The sequence below is a fragment of the Anser brachyrhynchus genome (assembly GCF_964034855.1).
Source record: "Anser brachyrhynchus genome assembly, chromosome: 3".
Taxonomy (NCBI): Eukaryota; Metazoa; Chordata; class Aves; order Anseriformes; family Anatidae; genus Anser; species Anser brachyrhynchus.
In genome coordinates, this window is record NC_137696.1 from 66760653 (window position 1) to 66784094 (window position 23442).

General features: G+C 39.2%; 2 protein-coding genes across 5 annotated transcripts in view; one reads left to right on the forward strand and one right to left on the reverse strand.

The window, feature by feature from the left end:
- Window positions 1–17946, reverse strand: part of ENPP3 (ectonucleotide pyrophosphatase/phosphodiesterase 3) — a 46745-nt gene extending 28799 nt beyond the window's left edge. The window contains exons 1-8 of one of the 3 annotated variants that reach the window (XM_080583850.1): window positions 15382–17943; window positions 14194–14513; window positions 11024–11102; window positions 8529–8651; window positions 7230–7355; window positions 5724–5784; window positions 3241–3338; window positions 297–376 (exon numbers count right to left, since the gene is read on the reverse strand). In XM_080583850.1, coding sequence (XP_080439976.1) covers window positions 297–376; window positions 3241–3338; window positions 5724–5784; window positions 7230–7355; window positions 8529–8651; window positions 11024–11102; window positions 14194–14310 — 684 coding nt within the window. In that variant the 5' untranslated portion in view covers window positions 14311–14513; window positions 15382–17943. Of the gene's footprint in view, window positions 1–296; window positions 377–3240; window positions 3339–5723; window positions 5785–7229; window positions 7356–8528; window positions 8652–11023; window positions 11103–12078; window positions 14167–14193; window positions 14514–15381 lie in introns of those variants that run through there. The other 2 variants (XM_080583851.1, XM_080583849.1) reach the window with 2 other exon arrangements.
- Window positions 17947–18559: 613 nt separating this feature from the next.
- Window positions 18560–23442, forward strand: part of MED23 (mediator complex subunit 23) — a 37435-nt gene continuing 32552 nt past the window's right edge. For both annotated transcript variants that reach the window (XM_080583821.1, XM_080583822.1), the window contains exons 1-7: window positions 18560–18764; window positions 19671–19702; window positions 19813–19900; window positions 20623–20747; window positions 20893–21004; window positions 21786–21884; window positions 22418–22519. In XM_080583821.1, coding sequence (XP_080439947.1) covers window positions 18714–18764; window positions 19671–19702; window positions 19813–19900; window positions 20623–20747; window positions 20893–21004; window positions 21786–21884; window positions 22418–22519 — 609 coding nt within the window. In that variant the 5' untranslated portion in view covers window positions 18560–18713. The remainder of the gene's footprint in view (window positions 18765–19670; window positions 19703–19812; window positions 19901–20622; window positions 20748–20892; window positions 21005–21785; window positions 21885–22417; window positions 22520–23442) is intronic.

Here is a 23442-nt window from a genome sequence, read left to right on the forward strand (position 1 = left end):
ACACTCATCAAGTAGCAGCGCCCTCACCCCTATTCACCCATATCCAATTAGACTGACAAAGATCAGGAATAACAGGTTCATAGGCCAGAATCAGATAACATACCTACATAAGCACGTAGGCATGCCTCCTTTCTTCTACATTGCTGCATGTACTATCTCAGCATGTCTCTTTATATATCACTTCTATAGCTTGAGTTCCCATGTTCCACAAAAAGATTAGTTAATTCCTTGGTACCACAAAATCTTTTCTGTGTCATATAGATAAAGAAAAGTACAAATAGCAAATTCTCACTTACTGTGACAATAGTATAGTGGTTTGGAAAAGTTTTTGTGGGGTAAGCAGCTCTCATGTATTTTGAATGTGTGCCACATGTTTCTGCAACAGATTACAGAATTAATATAAATTTCCTTTTTCTTTTTTTTAATTGAAAACTAACAGTCTTAAAAACAAACAAACAACAAAAATCACCACAGCCAGCTGCTCAGTTGTCCAGTTGCTATGGTATTAGACAGGAAATTTGACCCAAAAATAAAACACATACATTCTGGTGTTTCCTTGTGAGCTAGGTCTACGCTCGATTGCCATCAATGAACACAGGACACTCAATTCATCTGCCTGAACCCTATATGCCTGAGGTCATTTGAGACATCTTTAATGATTCTGCCCAGTCTGCAGGTGCTGCTCCTGCATCTGGTCTGCCAACCTAAATAGACGTCTCTCGTACTTCAAATCACCCAAAGTGGCACTGGATATATATGTTTATGTAACCAGACTGAAGCCTCAGGTCAGACCAGGCAAGACAATCTGCAGAGCTGTCTGGCGATCAGAAGGACTCAGTTGCTACAGCACTGGAGTCCAATGCCATTTTAGATACCCTCAGATATCCAAGACGTGTACAGGAAGCCAGCAGTTTTGATGCAAAATCAATGGGAGACCTGTGCCCCGACGTAGATGCCGAAAGCCACCCAGTCCTGTGGCACCCTCTGTAGGCTGAGCTGACATGCTCTCTAGGCACTTGCACCATACTGCACAGACTGTACTAACCCTAAGTGCACTGACTACAATGGACATGTAGATATATGGAGATATCTCCAAGAACATATCTAAATATAGGTGTCCTGCTCTGGACTGAATCCCATACCAAGTGCCCAGGAAGGCTGGACATGCTTCAAGAATGAAAACTTGAAGGCACAGGAGTTTGTAGCAAGATGGGTGTCATTCTCTTTTCTCAGGTGACAAGTGATAGGACGCAAGGAAACAGACTCAAGTTGCGTCAGGGGAGGTTTAGATTAAATTTTAGGAAGAATTTCTTCACGGAAAGATTGGCATTGTACGAGGCTGCTCAGGGAAGTGGTGGAGCTGCCATCCATGGTGGTATTTAAGAGACGTGTGGATGTGGAGCTTAGGGAAATGGTTTAGTGGTGGACTTGGCAGTGATGGACATAAGGTCATCATTGGAATTGATGATCTTACGGGTCTTTTCCAACGCAGATGATTCCTTGATTCTTTCTCTCCAACCATTGTGCCACTTTTCAGCAATTAATTTTCAAAGGCACTTACCACACCTGAACATCTGTAATAGCTAAATGCACTGCAATTCAACTTATTTATCCACAAAAGGAAAGGTGTGAAGACTCTAAGATGCCTTAATGCCATTTTTAACATGTCGTGGAGAAACAACTCTGTATTAATCTGTAGTCAGCTGATTATTTGATTCACACAGAAGCACAATTTATTAGTTGATATAAAGCATTTCCATTAAAGAATAGAAATTGATTTTAACTGAACAAGTTCAACTAAACAATTGAAAGCCTGATATTCAACAAAACTGTTCCAGTGCTGTACAGAAAAAAAGGCTTATAAGAATGTTTAAAGAGGGACTGAATAATTGACAAATGAGAAAATCAGAAGAATTTTTTTACAGATTTGTCTTGAACAGTAAAGGAGTTATTTTCATAACATATATTCTGTAACAACTTGCTTGATTAGCTCTCTTGAAAATGCTAGGTTAATGGAGTCCTAGAGAGGAAATATTTTATGGTACAAATCAGCTTGAAAGTCTTCCTTTTGCAAAGAAAGGAAATTCCCTTTTCTACCCACAGTAGATTATTGAGAAATATAAGCATGAGTGTGCATAAGTAAATATTAAAGCTGACCACAAGTATTGAATTAGAACTGATCTTGTTTAAAGGGATTTCTTGGAAACATACACCTAGCATGGTTTTCATGCCTTATGTCAAATTGGCATTTCCTTTTCACCTCTTTCAAAAGACTGGAATTGAACACTGACTTCTTCATGCATGGTTCCTTCACTGATTCAAATTCCTTCCATTGTCAGAAAGACAGCAAAGAATAAAATATTTGCACAAGAAGTCATTTGCACATTGTTTTAAGTTCAGGCTCCTGGATATCTTTTGTAATCCACAAACAAGATTGTTTACTATTCAGTAAGCAGAACATGATATATTCAGAACAGACACAAACACTGTCAATTTAGACTATTACTGCTAAGAAGAAATGAATAAATTTGCAGAGATTTTGTCCAGGTACAAAGCATCTTGAGAGTTGAGCTCTAAAATATACAGGAAATTTGAATACAAAGTGTGCACTAATGGTTTTCAATTTTCAGAGCCCTCTACAGCACAAACTAAAGAAATACTGAGACACAGTTGCTTGAACCTTACTGCAGTTATACCAATACATTAATTTATACCAATATGTAAATTACATTATATTTAAGTCTAAGATAAGAATATTCACTGTCATTCTCTTAAATATGCAGCTTCTTTTTAATCTGTTAAAATATCTGACTTGGAAAAGTGCACCTTTGAGGGATACTTCCCAATAACCTAATGCATTTTTTCTTAGTATTATACTTTAATGAAGATCTCTTTACCTAATAGAATTTTTACTGGAGTACAGAAAATGTATGAAACCCTTTGCTGGAACTATTTTTCAGCCTTAAACTGTATTTGAATGTATATTTCAAACTAGTTATTTAATAAAACACTGCAGACCAATATTAATGGCCTTCTTAAAAAAGAGTCGTTTGCTGTGCACTCGAATACAAGAATTACTGTAGAATGTGAAATATAAGCATACAACTGATAAGGGAGACCTGATTTAGGATCTTCTTATTGTTGAGCAACATGTGAGCAGCATGTTGAGCAGCAAAAGGGACTAGAGAGGCTGTATGCAGATTTTTAAAGAAAACAGTCAAAGCACTTGTGGTAACTTACTGAGTTTTTCAATATTTGGCAGCAAAGAACTCCAAGTTTGCAAGTATTCTGCTCTGAAACCATCCATTGAAAAAAGGATAAGTGGTGGCACATCAAACCTGTAAGAAAATACAACATCTTGATCATTAAGGAGTTTGAAGAGTTAGTGACTTGTTAAAGTCTTTAACAACAAAACAAATTCTATTTTTAAAAGCAGTATCCAGAACTCCCATGTGATTCCAAGAATTAAAGTCACAGTGAGAGATAAACAAATAGCTCAAGTACAAACACACAATCCTCCTGAAAAAGAAAGCACTGAAGGCATAAAATACAAGCTACTCATTATATATACAGCCCATGAAAATAAATTGTTTGGTTCTTTTTCATCTTTTAATTACAAATATAAATCTACTGACTAGCGTCCAAATTCAAGCCCAGAGTACAGAACAGCCAAAGCACCTCTGTACATAGCAGCATTGAATTCTGTCTCTTCTCTCTTTACACATCTTAAAAATCTTTCAGGGCACTTGCACAAGAACTGTAAAAGTACAGCAATCAGCCAGCAGGCAGTTAGGGTCTGCTGGCCTCTGGGCTGGGAAGAGTAATCTCTGCACTGCCAGGTTTGTGCTGTTTACCTTACCACATTTGCTTTGTGAAGACATTAGTGGGCAGTCTAGGTTCTCTGTGGATTGTATCTTTCAAGTTAGCTCTCTCATTGAGCTAAAGAAAGCTTTCTTACCTCAAGTCTGCTAACAGACTGCACACAAAGCTAAGAAAAGAATGCCGCTGCTATCATGCCTTTGGTAAGGCTTAATGTAAAGGAACATGGATCAAAAGCCTTAGATCCGAGTTTATATGGAAGGTATGATAAAGCGTGTGCAAATTGAAATTGATCTCTAGAACGGTGTTTAGATTATTGTTGTAAACGTTCTAATTAGGAAGTGCTACCTGTGAAAAAAAAACTTCCAAGTTATTAGACATGTTTTTTTTAACCAATCTAAAAGGACTGATAAAGAAAAAAATGCATTAGGAGATATAAAATGCTAGTGCTACAGCATTTTACTTATAACACAAAGGGAAAAAAATCAGTAGGATCAAGTTATCTAGTTCTGCAATTCAGTCTTTTTGTTAACCATCAGTATGTATTCCACTGTTTCCTTAGAAAAAAATGCTTACAATTGAATGAAAAATGTAGTTTGAAATAGGTTTCATTATATGTGATATCTAAAATAAATAAAAATAGAACCAATTATTCATAATTTGTAGAAAAGGTTCACTACATAAACCTGGAAAATATCTGAAAATAATAACTATTGATTAAATGCAGTTACTAATATGTGACTTTGAAGAATTTTTTTGAGTAATACTTTGAGTGATGACTATAAAGTTATATATTCACATCACACAATATCACAAAAAAAACAAACTATCCCAGTTTTCTTGTTCACCATAGTGTTTCCAAAATACTGAAGTACACTGTCATCAAAAGTTTTTATACAAACATTTTGCATAAAATAGCTTGCTGATTGGAGTTTGAAACAAAATGGAGCTTTATGTAGCTGTGTTGTTTACAGCACTTAAAGCAGCCTTCTTCCTCCACTAATGTCTAAATTCTAACCTATGAAACTTTGTGAACTCTGTAAGTTATTTGTTAACCTAAGAAGTACGTATCTTTGTACCTATGCTTGGAGGTGCACACAGGAACCCATGAACTTTAGAAAGAGGCTGCACTACTAAAGGTATAATTGCTATAATTAAGTATAATTTGGCAGTAAAATAGATAACATAGTAATAACATGGCAGATACTGAGACTGAGCCAGAAAATAATCCTTTTTATCTTGAGAACAACATTTAAACTATATTTCTGCCTACCCTATACTTATAATGTCTGCCTGTAGATATAAAATGTCCTTATAAAATAACTACAGGTGGGCATCAGAATTTCCATGTTCCAGATATTGCAGATATAGCACTACTTTCATATCTTCTTTTTTTAATTAACCTTTCCTCCCATATGTTCTTTGAGTAAAAATAAATAAATAAATAAATCTGTTACTTAGATAAAGAATTGCAGTCTTCTAAGTTATCTATCTAAGTTAATCTAAGTTATTGTAGCCTGCATAAGCTCGTAGAAGGTCAAGATTGAATTATCAGAGATACTGTACTAATAACCTAAAATGGACTATGAACAATTTGTGATACATGAATTAACTCTAACTATTTTTCCAGGTCTTTGCAAACTGACTTTCAATCTGGATTTGAACTCCTGTACTCTGCTCTAAGCTGTAAATGATAAATGAATTTGCAACAAAATTACATAGGCTCTAGAAAAACAAAATGTTGCTAGCCATAATCCATTTCTATAGAAAATACATTCTATAGGCAGGCATCTTATTCTCAGTAATTATAAAAATCTCTTAAAGACCTACTGTGGCTGAGTGAAGCATTTCTGCCCACCATAATATTTCTTATTTGTTAAAAAGAAAAAAAAACTTTATCCTACCCAGCTGGACACTGAGGAGTTTCAAGTGGTGTACATGGTTCTTCTACCCAAGGTATTTCACCTAAAATGAAAAAAGAAAATACTGAGTTAGCATTACAAAATAATACAAACAACAAATAGTACTACAAAGAAGTTTCCTGGTTGACCTTTTTTTAGAGCTCTTTCTGACACTTTTTGTTTCAATACAGAATTATAGAAAAGTAGGGCTAAAAATACCTATAGACGTCATTTAGCACAACCTATTAGGCCTTTAGACACTGAAAGGACTAATGCTTACAGCTGTAAGTTAAAAACAAAACACACATACAAACAAAATGGAGGAGAAATTACTATGAAAGCTTAGCCTAAGTTTTATCTGGCTCTAAAGGGGTAAGATTTAACTGTATCCAGGATCAACACCGGAATACTACCTTATTTTTCTGCAGATTCTACTTATACATTTAGTGATGGCTGCCAGGGCTTCCTTTAGCCTTTGTTTTTTCTTCCCCCCCCCCCGCCCCCCCCCCCCCCCCCCCCCGTAAAGAGCCCAAACTCCTTCAGTTTTCCCTTGTTGGCTATGACTTCTGACTTCCAGGTCTTTCTTTCTGTTATCCCTTGAATGTTCTACACCTGCTTCACATATACACTTATTTATGATAATGATCTGCCCATCCCTTTGGAAGAAATACGGGAAATAAAAGAAGGAGTAAGTAAAGCACAAAAGGAAGGGAAAAAAGATAAAGAAAAGAGAAGAAGCAGTGGCTGTTAAAGTTCTTGGCTTACCACAGAAAGCTTCTATCCTAATAAGCAACCAGAGGTGTGGATGTACACTAATCTTAACTAGGTCAGTACTCTCTGCTCAAACAAATTAGCATCTAGCCAAAGCCTTGACTGTTTTTAGCTTCCATTTGCATTTAGGTGACAGATATAATATTGCAGAAGTTGACTTCAATCTCTGCCACCTCACAATATACAGGAGTTCTAATAACAGATAACACGTTTTAAGTCACCAGTATACTCTTCAGATATCATTTCTGTAATCCAATTTTACCAAAGACGTTATGTGTTTAGACAGAGTCTGTATGAAATAATCAGGTATGAACAATGACATTCAAAATAAGTAAAACATAAGAAACGCATTCTATAAATTAATTTTTAGTAAAATGAAAGGGAAAGTTTTAATTAGGGCTCATTACTACTACTAAAAGTACTTCAGATTCCATGGAGTTTGAAGCAGGAACCACATCTCCAACTATTTTTTGGGGAAAAAAAATAATTGGCATAATGCTGCAGTATTCAGAACACTCTTTCTTATGAATGAAACTTCTCAAACTTCTCTCCAGAAATCTTCTTCTTCCTAGTCAAAAATACCAAAAGCTTAACCTCAAAACATCTTCATCTTCCAAAATGTAACTATAAGAATCCAGCCTTGAGAAACAAATGTATCGACCTTTATATTTCCAATGTTTGACCAAACGTTTATTTCACAGGAACATTTACATAACATTTTTCTGACTTCTGATTTACCTTTGCAAATGCTGTTGTAGTTTACACAGCAGTCTTTATTCTGCAAACAGTCATCAGAACAAGAACAATAACTTCCAGGTAGCCTTTTCTCACCACAACGGAAATTAGTGCATCTCCAAGATCGGGCTGAAAATTATAAGAAAAAGATTACTATTCAGTGCACAGAATGTTATGCAAACTCCTTTGTGTTGAAATCTCCCAAACATAAAGAAAAAAAAAGAAAAAAAAAGCTTTTGTTAAACCACTATTCATATGTCCTATTTGATTTACTTTAAAAGTTTCATGTAAGAAGAAAATTCAAGATTTCTCTTAACACATAAAAACACATAACATGTTGCTGCCATTGAATGGTAACACCAAATCATAGAATAATTAATTTTAGAAAGGTGTTACCAAAGCCATCTTGTTCAATGCCTTCCACCCTTCAAAAATAAATAAATAAATTAATTAACTAATTAAAATGAAAGAAGGCAAGAGATCTTTTTTTTCCTTTCTCTTGTGCATAATTCCCAGCAGATAGGAAAAAAAAAAAAAAAAAAAAAGATCTAAGGGTCTAAGGGCAGAAGCAGGCAGAAAGTGATACGGATGAAGAAAAACTGAGTTGCTGCCAAGACAGCATAGGGACTAGCTGGAAAAGAATCTGGACTCGAAGCAGAAGTAAACAAATTTCCTGGAAGAACACTGCAAAGCTCTGATTCCATTAATTCACAAGTAATCCCCGAGCCTACATAAAGTCGACGATATCCTTTACAGGAACTCCCATTAATTTTCAAAAGGACAAAAAGTTCTGGTGCACAGGCATTGTTTCAGACCCCTAGTCAAAGAAAACCTGTCATTTCATTCACACTGGTCCATAACTTCATCTGGGCCAGGAAACATGCACTGCAAATGCTCTGGTTATCTGTGAAGGAGTTGGCTGTACTGTACTGTTGTGCTGTGCACTGCTGCATTGCATTGTGCTATACACGAAGCCCATTAAAATTGCTTTAATTAATATTTTTGCCTAAAAAGCTTGTCTCTCCATAAGAAAAAAGATGAGGATATAATTTGAGAAAGAAGTGGAAAGATTTCATGCTAGGCAGTCTAACAACCTGAATGCAGCATCAACTCAACACCACTGGCTTCCTCCCTCCCCAAGTCAATATATGGCATAGCACGCCCCGAAACCTTTTTCCAGCATGGCCAGAGGGCCTTCTGTATATCAGTGTAAATACAAGAACTGATCTTTTTCCATTTAGTACTATGCAATGAAACAGAATAGAATGGAAACCAATGAGCATGGACTGCTCAAGAACCTACTTGGCTCCACACAGGCATCTTCATAATCCCAGCAGCAGTTTTGACGCTCTTTGCACCCACTGTCACACTGGCAGCCTGCCACTTCTTTTCGATAGGGCTCATCACATTTGTGCCTGCAGCTGACTGCAACGAGAAGGCAAGGGATCTCAATGACCAGGCTGCAAAACAGTCCTGTCCCAGCCAGGTCAGCTGAATGGATCATGGACATGGAAAGAAAGGTGATTAATTTTCCAAACCAATTTCCCAAGTCATTTTCCACTGCAGCCGCTAGTGCACAGGTCAGACCAAGCAACATGAGATTTGTAGGAGGTCCTCTGGATGCTGTAAGTCCTGGGTTTTGTTTTGGTGTGCTCACCCAGGACCTCTGGCACAGCTGTTTCTGCTACACTTCTCCCCAAAGAGGCGATGCCCACGTATCCCACCCTCCCACTGGTGTCTCCTCTGCTTGTTTCTGGATCCAGGATGCTGAGAGAAGAGCGACTCCCACCCTGGGTGTGGGCCAAGGGCTCCCTGAGGGCTCTGCAGCAGCCCCATGTGGGCAGGGGCTGACAGCCCCCAGGCTGAGGTGGTGCCCTGGGCCCTGGGTGGTGGGGGGAGGCCCAGAGGGCTGGGCAGGGTTTATTGGTGTGCATGAGAGATATGGCCTGACTATCTCTCTCCCACCTAATCATTAAAAAGTGCCTTAAAAACCTGCAGGTTTGATTGTTTTGACCCAAAGAAAGAAAAGGGTCCACATAAAGGGCCTTGCACAGGAAATGGAGACGTGCAGTTCCTCGCCACTGCTCTGATACCTTCAGGCAGGGAGCAAGAGCTCTGCCTCTGGGACATCCAAAGGCAGCTCCAACTCTCCAAACATCACCTGCAGCTCCACATGAAAGGTTCATGCTTGTGCAAGGTGTACTGCCTACAAAAATCAGGCTTTAATATCTATGTATGGATATGGAGCTATGAGCTAAGATTGCTTTTTTTTTCATGCTAGTCAGCTTGTTTCACATGTAGAAAGTTCACAAGTTGTACTTTGCTCTTCATGTGCATACAATAGCAATAATCATTCATTCAAGAAAGCTAGGCAAATAATTAGAATAAAAATATGTAATGAGCATAAATGGATCTGTGAAAAGAAAAATACAAATGGAAACAAGTAATAAAAGGTTGTATTCCATGTTCTGCCAAGGAAAAGCTGTGATTTTTCACAAATGTTTATAAACATATGCAAACATTTTTCTTCATTTTTAGTCTCTAAAGTGTTTCATTTAATTTTCCCTCTATCCATTGGCTTTAGAACAACTCAGAGTAGTTCAGATGGTCTACCTGAGTTAAAAGGATATAGAATATACATGGTGAGTCTAAGTCAGAAGAAACATAAAACTTTTCCTCTGTCTGAAGCAGAACTGTTCATACTCCTAACAATCTGCAATCTATACCTCTAATTTCTTCACAATATTTACAAAACTGTGTGAGTTCTCTTAAGTTAGTATGTTACTTCATACTTCAGAATGCTACTTCATCTTTCTTAAGTAGATCTGGTTATAAAGGTAGCAAACAAAGTTTAGCAGTCCCTATTTAGGATTGCTCTGTAACATCTGCAGTCAGAGACACAAACACTCTTGCTCAGTGCCATCTTTCACCTTCCATTCACTTTCCACAACAATGATTAAGTTCCTCAGGTAAATGTCATTAAAGACTCATGTGGTAGGTATCTACATATTTTACACAGAAAGTTGTAATGCAACACGTACCATCAAACAGTAATTACAACTCCGTTTCATCCTGCTAGAATTGAGTGATTGAATGAGTAAAGAGTTGATGTAGGTAAATATGTTTGATACATGTTGATTAGGAGTGAGATAGATACTGTGCTTTCTTGAACGCCTCCAGTATGAGATTATTATTGTTTTGATTCTAAGTGAGGTGTTATAACTCTCCGTGTGATGTCTATTTGTTCTGATCCTGCTTGACCCTGACATTAATACGCTATTCCATTTTTTCAAATTAAAAGATAACATTCCACAAAATCAAAGCATTATACCTTTTTTTGCCACAGATTTGCAGAAATTGATGATTTCACAGAAAATTCATGATCAGTTTTAGCCACCTGAACTATGCCAAATGCACCTGAATTATGAATCTTGAAGGTGGTCCAATGATATCTCTTTTACAGAACACGCTGCTGAAGTAATTGCAATGTATTATATATAATAAGAATGTCCTATCTCAAATTTTCTAAAAATATTATTAAGATAAAAATACCAAAGCTGTTGTGAACTAGATTTAACACTTCTAGTGCATTCAGTGGTTTAGGCATTCAGTGGTTTAGGATAGGTTTTCAAGTATAATTATGTGTACAGATTTTATACAATCCAACTTGAAAAATGCAAGAACTTTATTTTCATAGGTTGTCACAGAACATTTATACTTTATAAAAGAGGGTTTCCTGAAGGCCGTTAGCAGATCTAGCTTATGTTGTAATTATACTGGAAGTATTATAAACATACCTTGCTCCTGGGCTCCACGGTTTAGTCCAAGTCCCAAACCTAGTCCCAGCGACACAACCACCAAAGCAACTAGCAGAAACTGTCACACAAACACACAAAAATTAAAGTTCATAATTGTGATAAACTGTTATGTTTATTAGGAATTAACTATGTGACATGGGAAGCACAGAAATAATAATCTTGTGAACTGTTTGTAAGGCAACGCCTAAATACTGCACTTTTAACCTAGGGCAGATCCTATCTTGTAACTGAGGAATTCCTTGATAGGGAAAAGATAGTAGAAAGTAATGACTGTATTCACCTGTTTTGCAAATTCTTAATCTATGTAAAGAGAAGGAAATCCCCACCTTTCTCAACCCCAAAGCCTTTTTTATAGTTTCTGTACTTTCCTGAAATGCCCACAGGGGTTTCTTAAAAAACTCAGCTGGACAGAGGCTGCAAGTGTCAAGTTTTCATTCACTAGCCAGTTTCTTTTAATGAGTAAGACATTGTATTAGTGAGGTTAGAGAAAACTGGAAATGAACAAGCAGCCCAAGGAAAATGCGTAATAGAAAGTCGCATAATGGTTGGGAGACTGGGGAAGAGCTGAGGAAACCTTTATCAGCTTAACAGACACTCTAGATGTGCTGGCTAAAAGGCACGGTGAAAAACGACAACTCTCTATATTACAGCATATCCATTTTTTACTTAGGCAGTAACAGGAAGGAAAATGCCTGTCAGAGAAAAGAACCATGAAACAATCCAGCTTACTTCCTGCTTTTGTCTCAGAGCCTAATTCTGTCTCCTGCCGCTTCCAGCAACCACCAGGCACTAGCAAATACCGAGATTCAAAACAGAGTAGAAATGAGAGCAGCTTACCCTCATACATTTCATCACTGTAATAGAGCCTCTAGGGAAGCACCCTAGGCTTTTCATTACTGCCCATGCTGCCCCAATACTTCACCCAATGGCAGCAGCAGAGAGTGCTGCCCTGTTCTCAGGTGAGGGGTGGGTGTACGCTTTGGCCACAGAGCAGCTCCACTCCAGGACAGAGCCTAAATGCACATCATTCCTACCTGCAGACTGGGAAGATCAACCTTACTTGCTCCCTGCTGCTCACTCCCTGGTTTTTGGACAGGAGAAATACCCCAGCAGTAGGAATGGAAATGGAATTGGTGAGAGAAATGGGTAAAAGAGACTGGTGGGAAAAGCATGAAATGGAAGGATTGCCCAAAGTGGCAGAAGAGTCTCTTGAAGAGAGACCCCAGGTGTGAAGGTAGCGGTTTAATGTCACATCCAGTCAAGCAGGACTGAGAATTAGCAGTCACATCCGGGCTAGAACACCTGCCTCTTTCTGGATGGGGAGCACAATTCTTCCAGTGTACTGTAATTGGTTTTGTTTCCTGAGCACAGACCAGACCAATCCCCAGGGCTTGCAACCTTCATCTAAAAGTTCACTCTGGTTTTACCCTCCATTTTCTTACAAACTTATATTTGTAATTGAAGTAAATAGGCAATACTAAATTCAAAGGATAGCTACTACAGCAACTAAACGTTCCCACTGCTGCAAGTCATTAGAGAGCTGAAGTAAAAACCAAAAACTCATGTTTAACAGGTATAGACACAAGGTATTGCATTTTATTACCAAATTTACACAAAGGCCCTTGATTTTGGGACACTGATCCTTAAGGTAAAATAACATGAGTAGCACCTATTCAAATCCTCAGACTTTCTACTGCTAACTTCTATGTCTAAATTCATGACTAGGGCTTATTATTCAAAAAAAAGTTGTCCCTAATGCATATTCTCTGACTCTCCTCTGGAGGACCTACTAGGTAGTATGACTACTCACTGAGTACACAATTCTCCATCTGAACTTTCAGGAAAAAGTTACCAAGGAAGTAGTTCATTCATGTAGTTTCTCAAAAACATAAATCAATTGTGTAGAATATTAACAGCTGACACCCCCAATATCGAGATTTTCTTTCTTATAAAGGCAAGCGTTTGAAAACCACTGCATTTGGAAAAACGAATATTTTATGATACTTAAACTTCTCAGTTTACTCTCCTAAGTACCTTTTGAAAGTACTGTTTACTTTCCTTCCTGGTTAAGCATTCTTCTTACACTGTTTATTGATTAAATTATTTTTATTGAAGACTTAAGGAAAACAATGTCTGTTATTTTCACTTCTCTTTTTTTCTCCATTTCCAATATTTCTCGTATATTTTATGCAATACTTGCATAATGCAGCATTAAATAGGAACTTGCATTATGTGACATTGTTCTGATGACATAATGTTGAAGAATATCACAACCTGCCTCTCTTTTTCATGGGTCTGTTTTCAAAATTAAGTTTTTAGTCTTTTGAAAATCAGTACCTGTCATTTTCAGTAAATTCCAATTCTAGATGCAAGAGCTTGTGTAAACACACACACACATATGTATGTATAAATATATATATAAATTTAATATTTGTTTCATTTATGGTCAGAAACAGAAGCCTAAAATGTGTAACAGTTCTAACAAAAGATTTCAAAAATGTAGAAAGAAAAAAAAAAAACAACACACACATTCTTATCTACAAGGTAGCTGAATGACTCTTAAAGCCCTGGGGAAGAAGGGAAGAGTTGACACAGTATTTGAGACGTGAGAATGACAATACTGGATGAAATGGTTCATTCATCTTTTCCTATACCTTGCTTTGGGAGTGATTTTCATTAATGCTTTGCCTACATACTCTTTTTTATTAATGACAAATCCAAAGACACAAAAGAATAAGCAAAAAGGAACTGGGGATGCATTGGCCACAAACAAATGTATAAAATACTATACTGAAGCACTGTCTGCTGTGCAAAAGATCTGTCAGTTTATCATAGCAAAAGTCTAATTAATTGCCAGGAAATAAATAAATATATATATATAAACACACATATACATATATATATATATATGTATATTTGACAGTGTTAAACTGCTGGGTAAGTACCACCAGAACTTTAGAAATCTGCCAGAGAAATTAGTTCCTTTGTGCTGTAGAACTTTAGGCACCAATTACCAAGCTACCCTGAATCATTACATTAATACAACAAAACTAGTAAAAAGTCTACAGATTTGAAAATTGTAAAGTTTCTACAGTTCTGAAAGGAAAAAAAAAAAAGAGTAGCAGCCCTGAAGAACAGCGGCTACTTACAGCACAGATTATCTTGTATTTCTGGAGTGTTTTTTTCTTCACATACTGTGATGGTTGTAACATCATGTCATCCAAATGTCTGCCTTGATGCATGTTTAGTTCATCGCGAGGATTCATTTTGCCGAGGTCTGCCTCTCAGCTGTGCGTATGCTGTGCTCCTTTGGCTCCCCAGCTGGGTTAGCTGCAGCCTAGAGGCTGCTTCTGCTTCAAGTGTGTGTGTACTTTGCTCAAAGGTTTTTAATGAGGTCTTAGCTTTTACATCGGTGATAGGTTTGCAGGAAGCCAAAGTAAGCAGGAAAACTACTCAGCAAGGTCAAAGGCTGAAAAGAAATATTCACGTAGAGAGAATTGTTTTGCCACATTTCAAGATAAAGATGGCATTAGATAAACTGTAGATTAGGAATAATATGTTGCTAAGCAATAACTTGCAAAAACTACACAAATTTGACTACCCAACTATTTGTTAAAAGCCTGTCACCCAGAGTATTTCTTGACTTCACAGAAAGCGTTTGGGATTCTGTTAAATACATTAAACAAAACCAATACCTAAGTAGATGGATAGCTTCTGCTCTATGTTACATCTATGTTTTGAGTTCCATTCCCTTATTTAGCACCAGAGGATTCCTCCCATTGAGTTTCAATCCATTTTTGTCATAGACTTCTTTCAGTCTGCTACACTTTTTTTTTTTTTCCCAGTAGTGGTAGATGCACTCATTAAAGACAAATGGTATACAGCCAAATCAAATTCAATAAAAACAAAATTTAAATACAATTTGAAATGTATTCCTCATTCAATTTGGTGGTTAATGGGAGGTCTGTTTGTTATGGAAATGTATAGCCTTCATAGCCTCCCAGGATTGAGTATCAGGGTTCTTGAATCATAACCTATTGTAATTACTCAAATTTTTATCCAATTCTAAAGTTGAGTACCACATGAGTCATAATTTAAAATAAATTTATAACATTTATTATAAAAAACAAATGCAAAACATAGAACCATATGAGCTGCTATGAAGAAAATTAGCTCTATCCCAGCCAGCCCAAACCAACACGATTTCCACACCTTATTATATGCCATTTATGTTACGCTTATGTCTCACACTATTCAATACATCCTCATTTAACCACCGTGTCCCTGCCCATCCTTTGATATCTACACAGATATCATTCTCTTAGTCTGTGGTTCACCTTTGTAAAATGTTCCTGAAATGTCCATGGACATATCTTCATGACTTGGGTTCCATCTGTTATGGTGGTCACAGGATAGGAGAGCTGCTGTGATGTTACTGGCTGCCAAAGCCAGCTCAAGTTGGGTCACTGCTGCACTTGCGTGGCTTTTTGCGAAGCTCATTCTTCATCGGTTTGAGTGGTTCCTGCTGCAGTACTTCCTACAACACGCAACTCAAATCATGGGTTACAACTTAAGGGTCTATCCATTCCAGTCTTCACCCGACAAATCCCTTTGGAGCAGACTATCAGACTTATCTTTGCAACGGACTCCTCACCCTTGCCCCTGCTCCTAACCAAGGGTTGCAATTCCTGTATGGGCAGTGCTGCAGCGTGGACTTACTCGGAAGGCACAAGTCCCTCTGACTTGAGACGCTGCAGTTGCAGCCTGGCCAGTTAGCAGCACAGGAAAAAACAGCAATGCCCTGGCAATTTGCCAGCCCAGGGACATGGCCTTTGCTGTTATCAGAATGTTCCCAGGCACAGCAAAACACGATGCTAAGTGCAGCAAATAGCAGCCGCTAACAAGCACTAGACTCCGATACAGAGAAGCAAGCAAGACCTGTAGCAAGCACAGAAACCTGCCAATGAACAGCTGAACAGTGTAACAGCTATAAATTAGGTCTAGGACATTCCAATCAAATCTGTTATTATCTCTAGCGGCACTAGCCCCAGGTTGGGTGCCAAAAACCACTCCGGTGGTTTAACCCCTGTAGGCAGCCAAGCCCCACCCAGCCACTCGGTCCCTCCCTCCCAGAGGGTTGGAAGAGAGAACTGCAGGGGTAGAAAAACAATAAAACTCATAGGCTGAGCTAGAGTCAGTTTAATAGGTAAAGTAAAGCTGCATGCACAAGCAGAGCAAAGCAAGAAGATAGAACTTGCTTGCTGTCCTTGTATAATAATTGTGAGAATTAAATTGTGTTTTTTGCAATAGAAAATACCACTAACCTTGCATATGCAAAAGTGATTGCACAGGCATAACAGTGGGGGGTATGTTAGGCAGATAAGGGGACAGTGGAAGGTCCCACTGTCCCAAAATATGGAGGATGGCTAAGAAAAACAAGACAAGCAGTTGTGGAATCAGCAAAAACAAAACAAACAACCAAAAAAAGATCACGGTCCCTTCCAGTAATGAGAGAAGAAAAAAGGGGGAAAATGAGAAATTATAGGTTGGTCAAATAAAATTGTACATATATGGTATTGTAACAAGCATCGAGTAGGTTGTGAGCCTGTAGTACTCAGCCAGTGAGGAAACGGGAGGAGTCGAGTGTTGGATAATAGGGGATATAAGGTTATGATACACTTCTACTGTGGGCTCCTGCTTGCAAGATGCCTGCTATTGCAATGGTGAATAAAAATGCTGCTTCACTGAGATCCTCGCCTGAGCCTGTTATTGGCTGCAGATTGTTTCTCACATATAATGTTGCTTGTCAAAATGTTTGCTTGCTTTTTTATATATTTAAAGTCATTTTGTAAGGTGTATTTCCTTTTCTGTCACTGGAATTACAGGGTCATTTCTTCTTCATGCAAATATTTCTTTTCTTCCTTGTTTGGTCAGGCTTACAGCTCCATTTTACTTAACACACAGAATCTGCCACGGCCTCATTCCTTGGCAGAGGGAACTATGTGTAATCCCAGCCCTTAAGACTTGTACTGTTCTTCCTCTTTGACTCTTGGGTCCCTTACAGAAGGCACGACGACCTTTACATAGACCTGACTTGCTCAAGTAATGGCCCTGACTTGGGCCTCAGCTCTACCTCAGGGACCAGGTTCTCTGCCATAGGTAGGATCATATGTAGTTCAGTTTTATTAAAATGAGACGAATATGGTGGTTTCACACTGATGGACACCTAAACTACACCACATCGTCCTTCTGCTCCCCTTCCTCAATACAACATGGGCAGAAAATATGATATTAAAAAAATGGGGCTGAGATAAGGACAGGGAAATCACTGACCAATTACTATCACTGGCAAAACAGACTCAGTGTGGGAGATTAATATAATTTGCTGCCTATTGCTAACAGACTAGAGCAGTAAGACACTAAAGCAAGCTACAAAGATCTTTCCCCCCATCCACTCTCTTCAACCTCCTCCCCAAGTAGCACAGGGAATGGGGGCTGCGGTCAGTCCCTGACGATTCATCTCCGCCGCTCCTTCACGGTCCCTCTCTGCCCCTGCTCCACGCGGGGTCCCTCCCACGGGATGCCGTCCTGCCCGAACTGAGCCTGCGGGGGCTGCCCACAGGCAGCAGCTCTTCAAGCACTGCTCCCACACGGCTCCGTACCACTGGGTCCATCCCCCAGGAGCAAACTGCTCCAGCACGGGTCCCCCACGGGCGGCAGCTCCCCCCAGACCCCCTGCTCCTGCGTGGGCTCCTCTCCACGGGCTGCAGCTCCGGCCCGGGGCCTGCTCCTGCGGGGGCTCTCCATGGGCCGCAGCCTCCTCCAGGCCACATCCACCTGCTCCACCGGGGGCTCCTCCACGGGCTGCAGCGTGGAGATCTGCTCCGTGTGGGACCCATGGGCTGCAGGGGGACAGCCTGCTCCACCAGGGGCCTCTCCACAGGCTGCAGGGGAACTGCTGCTGCCTGCCTGGAGCTCCTCCTGCCCTCCTGCTGCACTGACCTGGGGGTCTGCAGGGCTGGTGCTCACTTCTTGCTCTCCCAGCTGCTGTTGCACAGCAGTTGTTTTTTTTTTTTTTTTTTTTTTGTTTGTTTGTTTGTTTTTTTTTTGTTTTTTTGTTTTTTGTTTTTTTTTTCCCCTTCCTTAAATCTGCTCTCACAGAGGTGAGCCACCCAGCGTTGCCCCCTGGCTCAGCTCTGGCCAGCGGCGGGTCATGTTTGGAGCTGGCTGGAGCTGGCTGGGATCTGCCATGGGGCAGCTGCGGGGCTCTGCTCCCAGAGGCCACCCCCGGCAGCTGCCCTCTACCAGACGTCGCTGTGTGAATCCACAGCACCAAAGGCACCATTTATGAGATAAATCCCTGTTGGGACCTATTAGGGAGTTCAAGACTATCCTGTGATCCACTTTTAAAACGCAAAATAAGGTGTGGTATTTGGGCCAAGTTATGTGGCCCAGGACTCTAGTTACAAAGTTAGATTAGGTTTAAAATAAAGGCAACCCTTGCTTTCCCCTCCCTCCCCGCCCGGAACGCAGTAGCTGCGGAACGCCCGTGCCGCGCACCGCTTCCCGGGGGTGGGGGGGGCGGCGGAAGCAGCCGGGACCTTCCGGCGGGGGCGCGGAGCCGCCGCCTGCGGCTGCCGAGGGCCCGGCGGGGGCGGGCGGCGGGGCCATGGCGCTGCCCATGGAGACCCAGCTGCAGAGCATCTTCGAGGAGGTGGTGGTGAGTCCGGCCGGGCCCGCGGGCCCGGGGCGCCGTGCGGTGCGGTGCGGTGCGGTGCGGGCGGCGGAGCCCTGTCGGGAATGGCGGCCTGAGGTCGTTCGTGGCGTGGTATTTGGCCGTACCTGACTGGCCTCTTTGTTTGATAACTTTTATTTATTTATGTATTTTTTTTTCACGTTGTCATTCAGATTGTGATTTGACTGTGCTGTCGCTGCCTGTTTTTTCAGCGGTGTTCTTTCCCTAAAGTTGTAATGGGACAAAACAAAACGTTTTAACAAATTTTCACTGCATTTTTGAAGCTGTAACTGAGAAAATAGCGTGTAGTCACTTTCACTGCTGCTATTAGTCAGCTTACGGACAGCAGTGAAGCTTAGTTATGTTTCTGTGAGGAACAGATGAGTATCAGGTTTTCTTCAGTGCCCTGAAAAGGCTGAGAGTTACAGTCATGTCTAGGCTTTGCAATTGAGCATAATGGCGTTTAAGAAAAAAAAATGCTTTAGAAAAGATAAACTGGATATTCATAGATTATCTTCTACTGCAAAGCCGTATGATTGCTTAATGGAATTTTAAAAGCAATGGACTTAAACTCGGATGGAGAAGTAACTGCGTATACAATTGATTTGTGTAACCGAATGTCATGAAACAGGAGTGGGACAAAAAACTTAGTGGGATTCAGAAATACTGGTTTCTTCAAGCGTGGGAGAAGAGCTACAGTTACAGAATTGAATCATTTCTACAACTTTGGGACATAAATTAAGAAAGAGTCTAGCATAACAGAAGAAATGCATCCACCTCTGATACAGTCCCATAGGAGTCCGGCTGTTATTCCTTAGTGTTGCATCCTGCTGGGTAGGCACCCTTGGAAAACCTTGTCACAACAGCTCACCTGGGGCTTTTCTCTTGCAGAAAACGGAGGTAATCGAAGAAGCTTTTCCTGGGTGAGTGCGATGTTAGATTTGTTGTTTGTGACTTTCTGTGTAAATGTATTTTTCTACTTGTGCTCTTTTGCTGGTGTAATGCTAACAACTAATTTTCTCATTTGCATTAGTATGTTTATGGACACTCCTGAAGACGAGAGAACCAAACTGATCAGCTGCCTGGGTGCTTTTAGACAGTTCTGGAGCAGTCTTTCCCAGGTTAACATTTAATTTGTTGCTTCGATATACTTTTTTTTTTTCCCCCCTATGTAGTAAAACCTTGTCTAGCAGACCAACACTTAAGCTATAAGGTCTGTTTCCAGTTATTCAGAATCTGATTTCAGGTATGGCATGGTAAAGAATATAGGAAGACTATGCAAGAAAAAGATCAGCTTTTACGTTAGAAAGACTATATAGTTGTTTAGCAAAAATTGTGCATTTCTAATAAAGATAACCAATTGGAAGTAGTAACTGTTAAAAAAAAAAGTTATTTTTGGTAGAAGTGAATAAGTAGGGAAAAAAAATGAAAATAATATTTATGTTCAAAAATGACCTTTTAATAGTTAGATACCTCTAGGCATTCTTCCTGTAATGGGAGATCTACTCATCTTCATTTTCAGTGAATTTTATTATAACTGATACGGGAAGAATTGTTTAAAACAATTCTACTTTATTCTCTTCTGTGCTGAACCCATATGTGAACAACGAGGTTGACTATAGAAATCAGTTTCAGGTATGAGACTGCAGTGGGAAGTGTTTACAGTACTGTATCAAATGACTCGTAGGGAAAACTGAGTGTTGGACAACTGGACTAAAAACATTTTAAATCTCATTCTTATCTCCTGTCAGTTTCAGTTCTTCACAATAGGACTTTATATGAATTTTATGGTTTGTTTCATTACCCGTAGATACATTGTTTCTCCCCTGTGCTGTTTTTTCAGGAATCCCATGAACAATGTGTCCAGTGGATTGTAAGATTCATTCATAGCCAACACAGTCCTAAAAGAATTTCTTTTCTTTATGACTGTTTAGCAATGGCAGTTGAAACTGGACTTTTGCCACCCAGGTAAGTTAAGCCACAGTGGGTCAATAAATAGGATACTTGGAAGCTGCAATATTGCAGGGTTTTATGTGAGGGTGTTATTAAAGTATTGCTGAAGAGCACGTGCTTATAATCTGTCATTCATTCTTGCATTGTCGTCTTCTGCTAGGATGGTTTGTGAATCTCTGATAAACTCCGATACGCTTGAGTGGGAAAGGACGCAGCTGTGGGCCTTAACATTTAAGTTGATCCGGAAAATTATCGGAGGTGTAGACTACAAGGTATTTTCCCCCCATTCCTTTCTTTGTGAGAAGATGTATTGCTTTATGGCTTTGCTTCTATGCTTTTGGGCTGGTGAATTCCAGTGTTTCAAAGTCTGCTTTGTTAATGAAAGAAAAAGGTAACTGAGTGAGGCCAGTTTTAATGCCTTTTCTTAACTGTGCTTTATGTTAATAGATAAATCTTTACGGATATGCAACTTCTCCTACTCTCTTTTCTAGCACACAGTCATCTTCCATCCCTTTATTGGTTACTCAATATCCCTAATGCAGTTGCATAGGTGGTACATACAGCAAAGTAATGCTATCAAGCAGTAAGGCTGAAGTTCTTGCATTTGCTCTGCCCCCTGTTGCTACATGGGAAAAGCAAGTCTGAGTCCTTGGCATGGTCCGACTCCAACAAAAGGAGTAGAAAACCATGCATATCTCTCAAAAGAAGACCACTTCACAAATGTTGGTGGGCAAGATGTTACTAGAGCAAAACCCGTAAAGCACAACATTGTACGTTGGGCAGTCTGCACAAGACATCATACGCTGGATATCTCTGGATGCACATCAGAATTTCAACAGTTATTTTTCTTATCTGGGGTATGCCAAGATTGAGAAGTCCAATAAGAGGTTTAACGTCATTAGTGTTCGCATTCTCCCTAGCAGTCTGTCTGCTGGCACTTAGCAAAATCCATCTGATTTCACTGAAGATGCTGTCTGGTCATATTCACTGTGTAATTTATCTGCCAGAAATAAAAAATATCCCAGAACATTAATTCTGTGTGCTTTCTTTTAGGGTGTGCGCGATCTGTTGAAAGTGATCCTAGAGAAAATCTTAACAATTCCAAACACTGTGAGCTCGGCTGTTGTGCAGCAGCTTTTAGCAGCAAGAGAGGTAGTTATCTGAATTTTATACGATGTCATTATGATGTCACATCGTTCTTTTGCCATTCATCAGTCTTTCAAATAGAGCCACTCTAGCTATTAGAGTTGATACAGATCAACAGCAAAGACCTGTTCTTTTGTTATTGTGTTTTGTACCTCATATGAAGAACTTTTTGGGGATGTTGTTGTGCACTAAAATCCCTAGAGGAAAAATCAGACCCCATGTTTGACTTACTGAAGTAAGTTGTATGAGATAAAATGTTGAGATCAACTACTTTCTTTTTTCTTAGTGAGTGAAAATACTAGTTGTTTTCAGCCTTTTATAGGCAGATGTAAAGGCATAGTTTTACTTGGGTTTAAACAGCCTAACCTACAATTAAAAACAGATTTTAATCTAATGTACTATCAGGGTACAACTTAAGAAAAAGTATTTTAATCTTATTGGTATTTATTTTTATGGGTTTCCCCAGACTAGTAGACAGGCTATACCTTTGTCTATCTTATCCAAACTTTTTTAATGCTGATACATTCTTCTACTTATAGGTGGTAGCCTACATTTTGGAAAGAAATGCATGTTTGTTACCAGCCTACTTTGCAGTTACAGAAATCAGAAAGCTGTATCCTGAAGGAAAACTTCCCCACTGGGTAATGACAAGATATGAAATTGTGTAATCTAGAGTTTTGTTTTACGCAAAACAAAATGGTGTCTTTTTTTTTTTTTTGCTTAACAAATTTAAAAGCGAAGATTTAGAATCTTTTATTTAATGGCAAATTCTGTGTTTAGGTATGTCAATTAAGGGCATAGGCTTGTTGTGATTGCATCAGCAGATCCCTGTGTTCTTGCATGAAATTGATGGCATAGTTTTGACCTCTAGCTTGGTGTTCAAAAGTCTTGATGCATTGAATTGGGTTTGTTTGAATACATTTGGAAACATAGGTCATGCTTACCAACCAGCTTGTGCTCTTTCTGTAGTAAGGAAGAAAAAAATCACTTTAAATTGCTGACTGGCATGGTTTTATTTGTTTGTTTAAATTCAGTTCTGCAGAAATATTTGGGACTGTCGTGCAATAAAAATGGTCATTGTTTCTATAAAGAATGTAATATTGATTCAATTTTTAGTTTTGTTTTCTGTTAAAATAGCTAGATGTCTGGGAAAAGATAAAATCCTGACCCCTTTGAATTAATAGGAAAACTACTACTGACTTTTTCTAAGCCAAGAGTTAATCCAGAGCATACTAATGTAGGTGCTTTATTGTTGTGGTATTGTTATCCAGAGGCAAACAGAAATTCTGAAGTTTATTTTGTCTTAAAATCTTTGCTCCTAGATAGCATATACTGAAATAATAGGGTATATGAAAAGAAACCATTATTATACAGTTATTATCAATTATTATTATTATTCTCATTCAAGTGCAAAGTGAGAAGAGTGCTTTCTTCCTCTTTACAAGGTTGCATTTTTCCTTTTGTGGTTCCTAGTTTCTGGAGTATTTTTCTGATTTCATGAAATGTGTAGGGAGATACTATTTTTAGCAGATTTCTATGTATCTTACTAAAATGCATGAACTGT